The 16,010-nt window shown below is 41.7% G+C and overlaps 1 protein-coding gene across 6 annotated transcripts in view; it reads right to left on the bottom strand.

Annotated features, from left to right (window-relative positions):
* The window catches only part of zgc:158766 (uncharacterized protein LOC100009641 homolog), a 172,565-nt gene that overhangs the window by 8,609 nt on the left and 147,946 nt on the right, over nt 1-16,010 (bottom strand). For 5 of the 6 annotated variants that reach the window (XM_060849950.1, XM_060849949.1, XM_060849946.1 and 2 more), the window contains 7 exons: nt 15,707-15,956; nt 13,236-13,325; nt 10,881-11,105; nt 6,254-6,424; nt 5,472-5,649; nt 2,162-2,278; nt 426-695 (listed from right to left, as the gene is read on the bottom strand). In XM_060849950.1, coding sequence (XP_060705933.1) covers nt 426-695; nt 2,162-2,278; nt 5,472-5,649; nt 6,254-6,424; nt 10,881-11,105; nt 13,236-13,325; nt 15,707-15,956 — 1,301 coding nt within the window. The remainder of the gene's footprint in view (nt 1-425; nt 696-2,161; nt 2,279-5,471; nt 5,650-6,253; nt 6,425-10,880; nt 11,106-13,235; nt 13,326-15,706; nt 15,957-16,010) is intronic. The other variant, XM_060849948.1, reaches the window with a different exon arrangement.

Below are 16,010 nucleotides of genomic sequence, written 5' to 3'. Positions count from 1 at the left end.
CTCATCTTCCCAAGCCTCTACCCCCTCAGTTTACTGCCTACCACTGATCTTTCAGGCTCTCAATTTTCTCTACAAACCAGCTCCCACTCTCACCCCAGCTCTCACCACTCTCCAGATCCCAGCATCCTTCTAACTCAAACTCCAGTCCACAACATTGAGAGCCCTTTTTTTCCGAGCCAGTTTTATGACCTGCTGTTCACAATCATACAATTGTCTAATTTCTTCCCCAGCTCACTACAAACTGTGACAATAGAGATTCTTGCTATTTTGCAGAAACATGTCAAATATCGAACAATGTAATGCAATTCCATTACAAATTAGACTTGATGTCTAAAATCGATATATGTCAAATTAAACATGGATGGGATTTCATGAGACGCCAGAGGTTCAACCAAGCAGATGATTCGATACTTGGAAAGACTCACTCATTGATGGTTGACTTCCAATCTCTTGCTCCACTTCATCTTCTTCGATGCAGGTTCCAATGTCATATGACCATTGGTTGAAAGGTGTCCAATGAGGATTGGAATGCGTTGGACTTGAGTACATGTGAAGGTTAAGAGTTCCCAGTATGGAGGATGATGACTGACTGCTGGAAGAGGAGGTGCTGCTGTTGGAGATAGTCGAATGAGGCCTCTTGAAGGACGTGGAATGGTCAAACGAAGACACGGCGATGGAGGCTCGTGTTCTGGATTCTAATGCGACATGAATTGAAAAGTGTTTTAAAAAAGAATACAGTCCTTAGCTTAAGCGTAGTGGAGACCATGGAATTAGATAACCTTACTGCAGCATAATGAAGGTCATACCACAGAAATTCCATTGTATATAGACACAAGCATAATCATCTTTGTGTTCAATCATTCATCATCACTGAGAGATGGTAGAAACTGTCCAAACTAAAAAGGAGAAAGCTTGATTGTTATTTTTGGACCTAAGCAAGTTTCACATTGAATGAACAAAAATACTAAATCCCACCGCCGATGAATTCAAATCGCCAACAGCATCGTATTTACTGCATAAGCTCACATCCAGCCTAGCCAGGACGGTGAGAAGTAAAATCAAAATGATGGAGAGCTTTTCTGGTGTGAACATCATTTTCTCAGGTTTAGAAATCCACAACAGGGCTTCATTCGTTTAGAATTAAGCACTGGGGAGAGATGTGAGGACACATCTCCTTCAATGGTGATTTGGTGGGAAAGTGAAATACTTTGTCAAAGGCAGAGCCTGAAGCTGAAATCATTGCAGATTTTAAAGAAGAAATGGAGGACAATTTGAAGCAATGGAAGACACTGGGCTACAAGGTGACTGTGTTGCTCCAACAAACAGTCAGCACAGATGTGAATTGCTGAATTGCCTCTTTTCATGCTGAAGATCTGGTTAATGAAAATGACCTTTTTTTATTTCTCGTAACTTGGTAACCAAGTCACCCTGCTCATCATGAGATCACAGTGACAACAAACTGATATTTCCACTTTGTAGCAGCTCGCTCTGTTCACATTTTAAAGGGAATTCATTCACAGCATGTGGGCACTGCTGACTCTGCCAGCATTTGTTTGCATTACACTTCACCCATCAACAGGGGGCAGTAAACTGGCTCATAAGGCTGTCTATCTCTGCCAATGGCTATGAAGGAGAGAACTGAATTGCATGAAGGTTATCATCCTTCCATCTGAGAGACCCCTTTCCATGGCAACACAATTGAAAAATAAATTCAAGACATTAGGGTTATTTTTAAATATAGCAGTGGCTCACCATGTGTGTTTGTGTTCATTGAACTGAAAGATACTAAGCAAAGGGGACTGGAGAAAGAACAAACATTTTATATCAGGCTTCATTAGGGTCAGATCAAGATTCTTGGTCTACAGAATCTATGCTGCTCCAGTCAGAAAAGGGGCTTCCATTTAAACTCATTATAAAGACAAATGGTTGTGCCCAGGTACGGGAACCAAATATCGAAAATGCTGCCTGAAAAGTATTGGGTTAATGGATCCTCGGAGATACATCAATCGGGGAATTGAGAGGCTCTATCTATTCTTAGCAGTCAGGACTCCAAGCACAGTTTATCACCATCCTCTCAGTTTATTGTAACTTAAAGGCATCCATATTGCAGAAGTCTCAAGTTGGAAATCAAGCATCATCCTAGTTAATTAATCTTACTTACCCGTACCCTTCATGATGTAGTCAATCGCCCGGTCACTAATGGCAGCTTCACTAGGCTTGATGTCCATAAATGGCTTATTCCCTATTCCCATGGACACCATCTCCTGCATTCTCAGCTCTGCAACAAAGTGTTTACTGGTCAAAATCCAGGAAGGAGATTATTCACCCTTTGAATTTTTATCCTTCAGAGAAGTACATGAGGTTGCCATCTTAGTCATTACCTAAAATGCAAAAGACTAATCTCTCCCTACTTATTTCCACAGAACTGATCATACTGGCATTTCAATACATGCTCACAATGAGGGAGCATTAACGAAAGAAAACATTAGTGGTAAACCTTCTCATCCTACTGCGAGTCCAAATGTTTTAGTGTTTCTCAAATATATCACCCAAATTGGCATTCCTCATGTGTCAGACTGGGATGGATAGTGAGCAGGCTGTTCCACTATAGTGGCTTCACAGACAAACCCATTACTAGTTTCAGCAAGTCTACAAACATAAGAAGCCTCACTTTTCATTAGGGTAAGGGGGATACTGGAAGAGAGGTCAGGGATTCTGGGTAATAGTAAAAGCATGGTTCAATTGCTTTTCTATGGGTCAGGGACTAACAGATGTTAACTAGGCAGTACCCTGACTGCTGTGATCAGATGACTCCAGATCAGAGATTGAATCTGGAAACCTCTTGGGATGTATAGCTCAGTACCACATATGTGGGCTCAATTATTTCAATGGATATTCTAGATGCTGTCTAAGATCAGGTTTTTTTCTCATAATACCATGTTATTTGTTTTGTTGAAACTTTTTGTGGGTGGCACAGTGGTTAGCACTGCTGCCTCACAGCGCCTGAGACCCGGGTTCAATTCCCAACTCAGGCGACAGACTGTGTGGAGTTTGCACGTTCTCCCCGTGTCTGTGTGGGTTTCCTCCGGGTGCTCCAGTTTCCTCCCACATTCCAAAGATGTGCGGGTCAGGTGAATTGGCCATGCTAAATTGCCCGTAGTGTTAGGTAAGGGGTAAATGTAGGGGTATGGGTGAGTTGCGCGTCGGCGTGGACTTGTTGGGCCGAAGGGCCTGTTTCCACACTGTAAGTAATCTAATCTAATCTAATAGGAAAATTGGAATTGAATGGCATCAATCGGGTCATATCGGCATTTTAAGCAAGCCTGACTGGAAAAGTCACTGTTAAGATTGGAGTGGTGATGGAAAAGCACAGCAGGTCAGGTAGCATTCGAGGAGCAGGAAAATCGACGTTTTGGGCAAAAGCCCTTCATCAGGAAAATCACTAACTATCCTATTTCTGTCGGGTTGAAGTGGATTCTAAGAGGATTGGGATGTCATGAAAAAATTATCGACCTCACTCTCCCGATTGTAGAAAAGTGCTCCCAGGTGCTCCACAAGAAACTGTTCCAGTCTCTCACACAGCTGCAGTGCTCTATCTGCTGAGAGATCTTTCCAAAAGCACTGTGCCCTCAGGTACATGCACATTGGATACAGTGTGAACCCATGCATTGTCCCATTTTGGCAAGGCTGGCATCTACTTCCTGCCCATATTAAAACGAAACTGGATCTATGGCATGATAATGAAAATGACCATTATCATTAAAGTAGTAGTCAAAATAACTTCAGACTGTTGTGGGCATGTAGGGACCTAAGTGACACTCTCAGTTTTTCAGCAGAAACCAATTGGGCACAAGGAACATAGAATGTGGCAGGTAGGAAAAGGCAAATGTCCATCCAACTTGCCATCTGCCAACCTGATTGTCACATGAAAGAACAAGAATAAAAGATGCCAACTCATAGAATCAAGCTCTAGAAATTAGTGTTCATAAACTCAGATATAGAATGACAGAAACTTTAGCAATGGAAAGATTTGGAAACTATAGTTTCAGTCCCCTGTTCTTTGCCAGCACATTATACTCGTTATGTTGCAAATTACTCATATGCTTTATTCCAAATTGTTCTGAAAGATATCTATCTAATTTGCATTTGAATGCAGCAGTACTAACTACTTCTAGTATCTCCCTTGGAAAGTTGACTTGTATATTTACATGAGAGAAAGTGAGGACTGCAGATGCTGGAGTCAAAAAATGTGGCGCTGGAAAAGCACAGCAGGTCAGGCAGCATTCGAAGAGTAGGAGAATCATAGTTTTGGGTACAAGCCCTTCATCAGGAATGTGGGAGGAGGAAGAGGGCTGAGAGATAAATAGGAAAGTGGGGCTGGGGCTGGTGGGGGGAAGGTAGCTGGGAAGGCGATAGGTAGATGCAGGTGGGGGATGATGATGATTGGTCAGTGTAGAGGATTTAATGGTGGGAAGGAAGATGGATAAGTGGCACAGTTCAAGAGATTGGTGCTGGGTTGGAGGGTTCGATCTGGGATGACGTGGGCATATGGGAGATATGGAAACTGGTGAAATCGATGTTGATGCCGTGTGGTTGGAGGGTGCTAAGGTGGAAGATGAGGTGTTCTTCCTCCAGTCGTCAGGTGACTTGGATATGGCGGTGGAGGTGGCCCAGAATTTGCATGTCGAAGTGGTCAGCCAAAGGGTGACAGGGTTGTTTGGTGCGTGTGCCCCAGAGATGTTCTCTGAAACGTTCTGTAAGTTGGCATCCTGTCTCCCCAATGTACAGGAGACCATATCAAGAGCAACAGACACAATAGCTAAGGTGTTTGGACATGCAGGATAACCTTTGCCAATGTGGAAGGATCCTTTTGGGCCTAGGATGGAAGTGATGGGGAAGGTGTAGGTTGTGACAGCAAGGGAAGATGCCGGGAGTGGGGAGTGTGGCAGGAGTGCGTGATTCTAACGAGGGTGTCATGGAGGGAATGGGAATGATCTCTGCGGAATGCTAATAGGGGTGGGGAGGGAAATATATCTCCGGTGGTGGGGCATGATCGTAGGTGGTGGAAATGGCAAAGGATAATGCGCTGTATCCAGAGATTAGTGGGGTGAAGGGTGAAGACTGGGGTATTCTATCTTTGTTGTGGCTGGAGGGATGGGGCTCAAGGGCAGAGGTTCAGGAAGTGAAGGAGATGTGCTGGAGAGCATTGTTCAACACGTGGAAGGGGAAATTTCAGCCCTTGAAATAGGAGGCCATCTTGGATGTCCTGGAGTGGAATTGCTCCTCATCAGAACAGACATAGCAGAGGCGGAGGCATTGGGAGTAAGTGATGGTGTTTTTACAGGAGGGGGGCTAGGAAGAGATGTAATCTAATTGTAGAATATGTTTTACAACATCCCACAGGAAATCTCATGTAACACCTTTAACAAAAAAATATCTTTTCAACTTTCACAACAAACAAACTGCCATACCTCGGTTTCTCAGAGCTTGTCGCCACAGGATTTTTCCTATGACACTGGTCCAGGTTAATTTGACCTCAGAAGAGCTGGCTTGAAAGATATATGTATCTTGAGATTTCCTCCTCCTGAACCAGATCTCAAAGCGCAGTCCACTATCCCCAACGTTCTCAGTCATTCCAATTTCTGCAGTCTGAAATCAACGAATCGAGGAAGTCTCTTACTCCACGTCTTCATGTATTAGTTAAGCAATGCTGATTTTGCAAAGGAAAATTAAACTAGTGGACTCAAATTAAAATCTATTTTGCTTTTCATCACATCATTCTGTACTTGCTGAGCTGCATTGTCTCCAAGTCCAACAGGACCTTGATATTAAACTCTTATTCTTGCATTCAAATCTGACCATGGCTCTCTCCAACCCAGTGTTCTAATCTCATTCAGCCCTCTGAACCTTCAACTTTTCCTGCAATTTTTGCATATTGTTGATTTTCAACTTGTCTCATCTGGCAAAGTGGCTTTCAACCACCTAGATGCCAAAACCAAAAGTTCTTTCGCTAACTCTCTCTAGCCTCTCTCTTCACCTCTAAGACATTTCTTGAAATATACCTCTTTAACCAAGTTGCCGCTCACCTGTATTAAAATCTCCTTTGGTGACTCAGTGTCAATTTCTGATTGAGAATGGTTCTATGAAGTGCTTTGGGACATTTTACAGCATCAAGCAGGCCATCTAAATTCAAGTTGTTTCCATGGCCATCCAAGACCACAGCATTTCAAAAATAAAGCAGCTTTTCCATTACCTTAAATGATTGCTTGTAAACATAGATATCATATCCTCCTTCAATCTTTTTTGTTTTGCTGAAGAGAATAAGGTCCTCAAACAGGAAAATGTGCCTCAGGTACTTCTTGCGCCCACACCAAACAATAAATTCCTCTTGACACATAAGTTGCCCTTGCTCTTTGAGATTCACCTGGAGAGGAAGTAATCGAAGATGAAGTTTACATGATACCTGTCTTTCAGACGAGAGGTTAAACCTACAGTCCCCAGCCCTCTTGAGTGGCTTTAAATAGTTCAGTAGTATAATTAGAACAGGGAGTTCTCCCGAAGGTTTTCTTAATATTTATCCCTCAACCAATATCACCAAGGCAGATGTTACAATCATTATCTCAAGATTTGCAGAATAGTGCTGTGCATAAATTGGTTGTCGAATGTGATAAATGATGAACAGTGACTACGTTTCAAAACTGCTTTAGGAGCTATTAAATGCTTTGGGACTGGATGGGGGCTTTCCTTTCTTTCAGATAATAAATAATTGCACTTCCAAAAAGCTATTCATGGTATGAAGCACCTTGAAATGTCTCAACATGTACGGTTCTGTAAATATTAATGCATTAATGATTACAGCAGTGTACCTCCGGCATTAGTAATCGCATTCACAAGAGGAGAGCAAATAGCAAGGAAGAAATGATTCCTGAGTTGAAAGACTTGAGCGAGGAGCATACTACAAAAAGTTAATTTAGAAGTTTCATGTTTCAAAATATTTACATGGGATAAACAAAACAGAAATAACACATTTAGATCTATGCCAGTATTTGTGATCTATATGACTTTTACTCATTTAATTCTGTCAGCATTCACTCCTATTTCCATATCCCTCATGACTTTATCTAGTTTGCCATTAAATGTCTCTGTGTTGTTCACCTATCTATTGCTTGTGGTGATAATTATGGTGTAAAACAAAGGGGAGCTAGGGGAAGAATACATCGTCTGGAGCTTTCAAATTAAAAGAAAAAGTGGATCATTCACAATGATTAGTGGCAGGCTAGAAGATTGGACAAAATACAAAAAATATGACAAAGAATGACTAAAATAAGGAGAGAAATTACAGTAAGAAAAAAAACATGAGGAGTGAGAAGTATCAAAACAATAGTTTAGAGTTGATGTGGCTTTTTGGGTAAAACTCTACTGCCATGCTCTGAATGTTTCCCTATATATTAGCCCATCCATGTACACCACAAAGACTGGCTTCCTGTTAAGACAGATACCTCAATATTTAGTTACAGCTGCAACTATTTATACTGTTAAGAGCTTAGTTAGAAGATCCATAAACTAGGTTCTATGTGTACAGATGTTGTGGCTACAGTACATGACTGTAACATGGCAAAAGGGCTTTTGCCTGAAATGTCGATTTTCCTGCTCCTCAGATGCTGCCTGACCTGCTGTGCTTTTCCAGCGCCACTCCCATTTGACTCTGATCTCCAACATCTACAGTACTCACTTTTCGCCTTGTAACACTACAAATGGCTGGTTGACTTATTACAGACTCCATTGCACTGATGGTGAAGTGAGGGCCTTTATACTATAATATTATTTGACATTATGGCATCTGACTGTCTTAAAGTTCCTGTTTTTTTGGGATCTATGCACTCGTATGAACAAAAGTTCCTATATGTGACTAAAAAGGAAAAAAGAGTGAGTAAAGTAAAGTAAGTAAGTAAAGTAAGCACCATGGGTGCTTGGAGCGCTAATAATGAAAAATAAGGAAATGGTAAATAAATCGAACAGATATTTGATCTCGTTTCACTGTAGAGGATATAAATGACATCCTAGAAATTGTAAAACAAGAATTAAAAGAGAGAGGGAGGAGCACAAAACAATTCAAGTGAGAAAAGGGTACTGCAACAAATTGGGTGCTTTGTGAGAAAACAAAGCTTTTCATCTTCAAGGCATTTTTGCAGGGAATACCTAAATAAAGGGAAAACAACATTTATACTGCAGAGAGCAGAGCACTGATTGGTTGGCAAGTGATCTCTGATTGGTAGAGGCATTTCTATGGAAATTGCACCAATTAACAATGACACTTAACTGCTAAGTATTGCTTAATTTCTAACCAGGCAAGTTGATTCTGTTTGGTTAAAACAATGCCCTGAGAAATGAAACACAAAATGGACTGGCACGGTGGCTAGGGCCTCACAGCGCTAGAGACCCATGTTCGATTCCTGCCTTGGGTGACTGTGTGGAGTTTGCACATTCCCCTTGTGTCTGCATGGGTTTCCTCCCACAATCTAAAGATGTGCATATCCGGTGAATTAGCCATGCTGAATTGCCCATAGTGTTTGGTGCATTAGTCAGGGGTAAATGCAGGGAATTGGTCTGGGTGGTTACCCTTCAGAGGGTTGGTGTGGACTTGTTGGCCAAATTTCTTTTTTCGCCTTAAGTGAGTATTTCTTGCTAATTGTCCAGATCAATCGACCAACCAGATCATACCCTCTACCTATCCCTATCTCTTTTCAGAAATACTCAAAATATTCAAAAATTCTATGTACCGTGAGCAGTTATGGACGCCACATCTTAGAAACAATAAATTGTCCTCTGAAGGAACACAGGTTTGTTTTTTAAGTACGTTACCTAGACTTCACGAGTTAAATTGAGGGAAGATTACACAAGCTAAGATTGAATTCCCCAGAAATTAGAGGATTATGGGACAATTTATTCAAAGTTTTCAAGATATTAAGTGAAACAGATGGGGTAAAGTGAGATAAATTATTCCTGCAGATTGATGTGTGGAACAAGGAGTCATTGCCAGAAAAGTAACCTTTTAGCAACACAATTAGGAAATATTTTAGACACAAGGAATGGTAGCATTTAAAACTCTTCTCCACAAACAGCAATTGAAGTTAGACGAATTAAGAGTTTTTTTGATTTAAGATCAATAGATTTTCATTAATTATAGGTATTGAGGGATACAGAATTAAAGGTAGATATATGAAAATCGCTCCAACAATCTCATTGAATGACAACTAGGTTTACCAGGAATGATGCCTAAGTCCTGCTCCTACAACAGTGATTTCAGTACTCACCCCTGTGAAACACCGACTTCTAGCCTTTGATGATCTGGTTAACTACTGGGGTGGCACAGCGACATAGTGGTTAGCACTGCTGCCTCACAGTGCCAAGGATCTACGCTTCATCCAGCCTCAGGCAACTGTGCGGAGTTTGCAAATTCTCCACAGATTCTGTGTGGGTTTCCACTGGGTAATGAGGTTTCCTCCCTTGGTCCAAAGATATGCAGGTTAGGTGAATTGGGCATGTCAAACTGTCCATTGTGTTCAGGGATGTGTTAGTTAGGGGTAAATGTGGAGTAATAGGGTAAAGGAATGGGTTTAGGTGGGATACTCTTCAGAGGGTTGGTGTGGACTTGTTGGACCGAAGGACCTGTTTCCACACTTTCGGGATCCCTCTATGATCTACTTTTTACTCTCTTTCTCCATAATCAATGCTTTATAAGCCAACTTGCTACCTAGTCAGCTGACTCCAGATGCTCTAGTCTTTCACATAATCCTAACATGCCATACTCTGCCACAACCCAATCAACACTGTCTAACAAAAAAACTCATACAGATTTGCAACTGAATCATAATTTACATAGTATAGCTTAAGGGTTTCACAAAATTACTTGTCTTAGACTTTAGCCAAAAGTTTCATTTTGACTACTGCCCAATTTTAGCACCAGAATCTAGATTACCTGGTTCTTAATCAGAAGCTCATTCCATCAATGAACAGCAAAGTTCGGGAGGGAGGGCAGTTTTGAATATTTTAGCAGATAATTATTTGAAATTAATGTAGCCAGCCGTGTCATAGTTCTCTCAAATTACAATTCTGTATGGAAACTGCATCGCAGAAACAGTATAAAGAGGAAAAAGAAGCAAAATCTACATTATTTTAGTAGATTGCAGTAGCTCTCTGCTGTAAACCAGGAGTTGGATTTAATTTATTTGAAATCTGTAGCTTGTTCCAAAGGAGCAATATAATCAAGGAATTAGAATTGACTTGACCTGCAAGCTTTTGCTTAGCCTGTATAAAATAGCTAACGTAAACCTCTGTTCTTTTCTGCTACAAACATTCAGGGCATGTGTCAGGCTGGTAATTGGATTCCATAAGGTAGAAGAATAGAGTCCAAGTCAGCAATCAGTGTAAATCAAAAGACACTGCACTTACTAGATTGTACTTGGATTTTTAAGCTACATTCATGTTGATAGGATCCAGAACAACAGCAATAAAAAGAGAACCTGCAACTTCATTGCAGATTTTGCATCTTTTTGATGTCTACTTGCTGTTGTAATGTATGAAAGTACAACAGCCAATTTGTAAAAAGCAAGGTCCCAAACACTCAGAGTGAAAGGAGAAATGAATATGTGGTGGAGACATGTTTTGTGCTGTCCTAACCTGTCTGATACCTGTTTACAGAATGATGAAAGCTCAACAGAAGGATACCCACATACTGTTTCCATCAACAAAGATGCAGAGGATTGAAAGAAAAAGGAGTAGGGGAGTGTGGTTTTCTTCTAAAGCACCAGCCAGATTCTTAAACCAGCTTTGAAATGACAAACTGTGATTTCCAATCATTTTGTTAAGAGTTTCCTTACATCACATCCACGAATAGCATCCATTGCTAGCAAGTCGTTTCCGTGACGTAGCTGAAATTTAACCATTTCCTCAGCCGCTTGGAGATCAGAGAGTTCCTGCTCTTGGGTTTTGGAGCACTGTTTGATCATATCCTTCAGCAGCAGTGCATACTTGCTCATCCGCTGGATGGGTTTCAGTAAGTAGGAGGCCAGATCCATCTTATCACCCAGTGACATCTGCTTATTCTGCAGAAATATTAGACAGTCAGACAGTTATTCAGAAATGGATAGAGTCAGTGAAAATAGCTGCATTCCATTTGAGCTGTCAAGCCTGCTCTACAAATCAATTTGATTAGCTCTGATTTGTACCTCAACCCAGTTACCTACTTAGAGTTACATTGAACTGACAGCATGCAAACAAACCTTTTGGCCCAACTGGTCTATATTGATCTTTACCATCCACATAATCACGGTGGCACAGTGGTTAGCACTGCTGTCTCACAGCGCCTGAGACCCGGGTTCAATTCCCGACTCAGGCGACTGACTGTGTGGAGTTTGCACGTTCTCCCCGTATCTGCGTGGGTTTCCTCCGGGTGCTCCGGTTTCCTCCCACAGTCCAAAGATGTGCGGGTCAGGTGAATTGGCCATGCTAAATTGCCCGTAGTGTTAGGTAAGGGGTAAATGCAGGGGTATGGGTGGGTTGCGCTTCGGCGGGTCGGTGTGGACTTGTTGGGCCGAAGGGCCTGTTTCCACACTGTAAGTCTAATCTAATCTAAGTCTAATCATAATCCACCTACTGAGACTCTTCATGTAACCTTGTTTGAGTATTTCTTTCTCTAGAAAAACATCCCTTTAAATAAACCCAAGTGATTACCAGAGAGTAGCAAAGTTTTACATTCTATGCACATTCTGGGTGAAGAAACATCACTTAAAGTTTTATGGGACTTGTGACTGATGGACTCCTGGTTTGGGATTCCCCACAATCAACTTGTTCCTTAATATGTTTATTGGAGAAAAAGCAGCCAGGGATTGCTGCTTGTTTTTGATAGGTGGCCCTCTGGGGCCAGCTGACACGCCATGCATCCCTAATGGGCATCTCCGAGGACAGGGTTCAGGCTCGATATGAAGGATGCCAATCCTTTAAAACAATTCGGCCTTCCTGCCAAACAATTTGGGCAAATTGACCTTCCCTATTCACATTTTTAAAACACAAAATAAGATGACATAAAAGCAGAAGTTACATTAAGAAACAATGCATTTCATGTCTCAGAACATTCAATGCAATTTGTAGCCAATGGAGATCTATTGTAAATTCTTTTCTGACATACAGCAGCCAATTTAGCATGTCTCAAACACTGAGGTACAGAAACTGACCAGTACACTGAAAAAAATCCCATTTTGTTTGACTTGAGTCTACCATGGCCCATTCACCTTTGAATCATAATGGTCTGGATTCAAGTCTCACTCCAGTGCTTTACTATAAAGATCAAGGGTGACACTCAAATGCAAAATTGTGGAAGCGTTATACTGTCGGAAGTGCTGCCTATGGCTAAGAGATTAAATTGATGCTGCAGTGGGTGGATATGAAAGATTCCTTGACAGGAAGTTTGGTAGTGGAGTTATTCTTCATGTACTGGCCAATAATTATCCCTAAATCAATATCACAATACGCATTAATTATCTGGTCTTCAATACATTGCTCTTTTGTGCAAGAGTGCTGCATTTCAATTATTATATGGCAGTGATTACACTTCAGTAGGTACTTAGTTGGCTGCAAAATGCTTTCAACATTCAGTCATCATACAAGCTGCTATATAAATGTCAGTCTTTCAATTTTTCTTCAAAATATGCCATGGGATCTTCTACATGCAATGAGGGTTCAGAATTTAATGTCTCCTATGAAAGCTGCAACTGCAACAGTGCAGCAGCCACACTGCATTAGAGCGTCAGTCTGGAATACAAGATGTGGAGGTGCCGGTGTTGGACTGGGGTGGACAAAGTTAAATATCACACAACACCAGGTTTTCGTCTAACAGTTTTCTTTGGAAGTACTAGCTTTCGGAGGTACTTGATGAAGGAGCAGCGCTCCGAAAGCTAGTACTTTCAAATAAACCCTGCTGGACTATAACCTGGTGTTGTATGATTTTTAATTCTTGGAATACAAGATCACATCCCTGGAAAGAGCCTCAAAGCACACAACCTTTTGAATCCCAAACCAGAAAGTGCAGCCACTGAGCAACAATGGAAACATTTTTCTCAATGTTTAATAGCCACACATTCCAATCCAAAGTTACAGCTCTTCTGGGCCTACAAGCACCTTTTTCTCCACACTGGTTGAAATTGAATTTTTTTTCCCAAAACTTACATACCACCTACTTTAAAGAAAGTGTTTCCATGACTAGTAAGGAGAGCGTCAGACTGGGGTTTGTTCTTGCTGTACAGCGCATACATTCCAAACTGCTCTTCCTAGATGAACAAAGTAAACAAATTAAAATTGCAAACATTAGGATAAACTGATAGTGCTGCTTGGCTCCAAATGTATTAAACAAACACTTAGTTAAACCACATTCTCAGACTCAGAACCTGCTCATTAAACTTGTCTTGAATGGAATTTGCTCATCTCAATAAAACTCCTAAACTATAGTAAATGCTGCTTTAGATAGTGCAAACTCATTGGATATTCTCATTAAATGAGGAAGAGAGTACTTTAATTTAACAGCAGCTCTTCAATTTTCTCTATTTTAACTAGGGGCAGACTAATGGTCGCACAGACATATTCATTTTACACTCAACAGTTTATGACTTTTAACAGTTGAGGAGGTGCTGGAGTCACTGGGCTGACTTCAAATGCGCAGGGCTAGTTTTACGAATTTTCCAAATCCAAAAACGACACTTTGTTTTTTAACCTCCACCTTGAACAAAGAAGGTTTTCAGACCGGCTGGGTGGTTTCCTGGCTGAGTGAGGGGGAGTGGGGGAGTGCATTGCAAAGCTAGCAAACAATTCAAAGGGTTTGCAGCTGAGCTACCAAAGCCCTCAGCAGTAACATTGATAAAGTGAAAGCAACATGCTTCTGCTGCTTTTAGGCAGGAGATTCAAGTGGAAGAAGGCAGCTAGCCCAGTTCTTGCTCCTGTCCCTGCAGGAGTCTGAATTGACCACACTCTACAACTGGGCAAATTCCAAACTCCCAGGCAACACAGTGCACTTGTTCGGTCAATCAGCCAGACTGTGACAGCACTATAACCGCACAGAGGATGCAGCAGCCTTGGCATGCATGAGGTAACACATGCCATATTTACATCTTGCTGCTTTTTCTGCAATGCTTCTTCCCATTTCTGGGCTGGCAGTTCACTCATGGGAACTCCCAACGGGGGTGTCCTATGTCTATTGCTGACTCTGCTGCCAGGAAGGGCCTGAAAACACAAGGCAGGAAACAGGATGAGCTGTATGGATATTGAGTGCCACTGAATCAGAGTGTGTGAAGCATGCTGAAGGATATAAGACAGGTAAAGTGATGGGTCTTATTATCTCTTTTGGTTTGGGGGGCTGTGACATGAGGCTGAAAGAATTTTATGAGTCTTTGTCACACAATACAAATGGTATGTTTGAAATATCACTGATACCAATTTGACGTAAATAATAAAGCATCCCTTGTGGGTATCTTAAACAGACATCAAGACATAATGCTATACTGGTGATAAATCTAAAAGCTCCAACTCTCACAATGCAAGGTTTCGCAGTATCTTATCATGCCTTTGAACTGGGCAGAGTGATGACTACAAGCTGCTCTTCCCACTAGCTTTACAATTTCAGATGATTACAATGTTTCTCAAAACCCCACAAATTGCCATCTTCACACCACCTCATTTCAAAGTCCACATTCACACTTCCCGGTTCCCTTGACATCCTCCCTGAAGTCAATGAATTTCATTTACCTTGGCCTTCCTTGCTGCCTCACACCAGGTTATGTTCTGGCAGCAATGGTGCTCACTGAGACTCCTGCAACCTAAAGCTAAAACTGGGTCGCGGCAATCAGGCTGCAAGTTTCATATGTTCTCAAGGTCTGACCTGCCTCTGGAGGATAGTTTCCTGGCTGCCAGAAGCCAAACAGTTAAACTGGTGAGATTGCATTTTGGTGGAGGAATGCTTCACCAGTCCAGCAGTTTATGCCCAGATGCCATTTTAATACCCTTGCTTATATATTGTTTATAATATATAAATATATATGGCTTCCAATAAATGGACTGGGCTAAACTTGGACATTGTGTTTTCATTGGTGGATAATTCATTTGGGCCAGTATGGTGGCTCAGTGGTTAGCACTGCTGCCTCACGGAGGCAGGTTCAATTCCAGCCTCGGGCAACTGTCTGGGTGGAGTTTGCATCTTCTCCCTGTGTCTGCGTGGGATTCCTCTGGGTGCTCCAGTTTCCTCCCACAGTTCAAAGATATGCAGGTTAAGTGAATTGCCCATAATGTTCAGGGATGTGTAAGTTAGGTGCAAATGTAGAGTAATAGGGGAATGGGGCTGGGTGGGATACTCTTCGGAGGGTCAGTGTGGACTTGCTGGGCTGAAGGGCCTGTTTCATACTGTAGGGATTCTTTGTTCTATAATATATGGAGGCTACATAACTTTGCTTTTAGTGCACTGGACTTTATGATGGAGATTGAACAAAGAGCTTACCCCATGTTTTGTTCACATATATTGCAGAATAAAATTCCATTAACACACCCTCAATGCACTTGATATTGTACTCAGTAACACAGGGCAATTGGTCCCCTTTGTGTGTTTCATATTTTGAATTAACTCCAAACAAGTACATTGCCCAGTAGGAATGGCATGGGGACTTACATGTTTGAGGAAGCAGTGACTGACTTGAAGTGGACCGTTGGTGCAGTTCTCGAGTTCCTTCAGAAAGTACTGGCAGTGAAAATCATAGAGTTTCTCCAGATTCCCAAATATGATAGTGCGCTTTCCACGCAGATCCTGGGGCAAGTCCAGTCTCTCCATCTCTGGAAAGTAATGGTCTATGATATATCCAAGGGATTTGACATACTCCCTCTCTGTGCTGATCATTTCATCCATTATATGCTGCAGCTTACTGCGGGGAAACAAAGGAGGACAGCCAGTCTGAATATCATTTAGCAGTGGGAAT

This window comes from Hemiscyllium ocellatum, chromosome 34, assembly GCF_020745735.1.
Source record: "Hemiscyllium ocellatum isolate sHemOce1 chromosome 34, sHemOce1.pat.X.cur, whole genome shotgun sequence".
Lineage (NCBI taxonomy): Eukaryota > Metazoa > Chordata > Chondrichthyes > Orectolobiformes > Hemiscylliidae > Hemiscyllium > Hemiscyllium ocellatum.
Note: the sequence above shows the minus strand (reverse complement) of the source record. Positions and strands in the feature narration are given on the sequence as shown.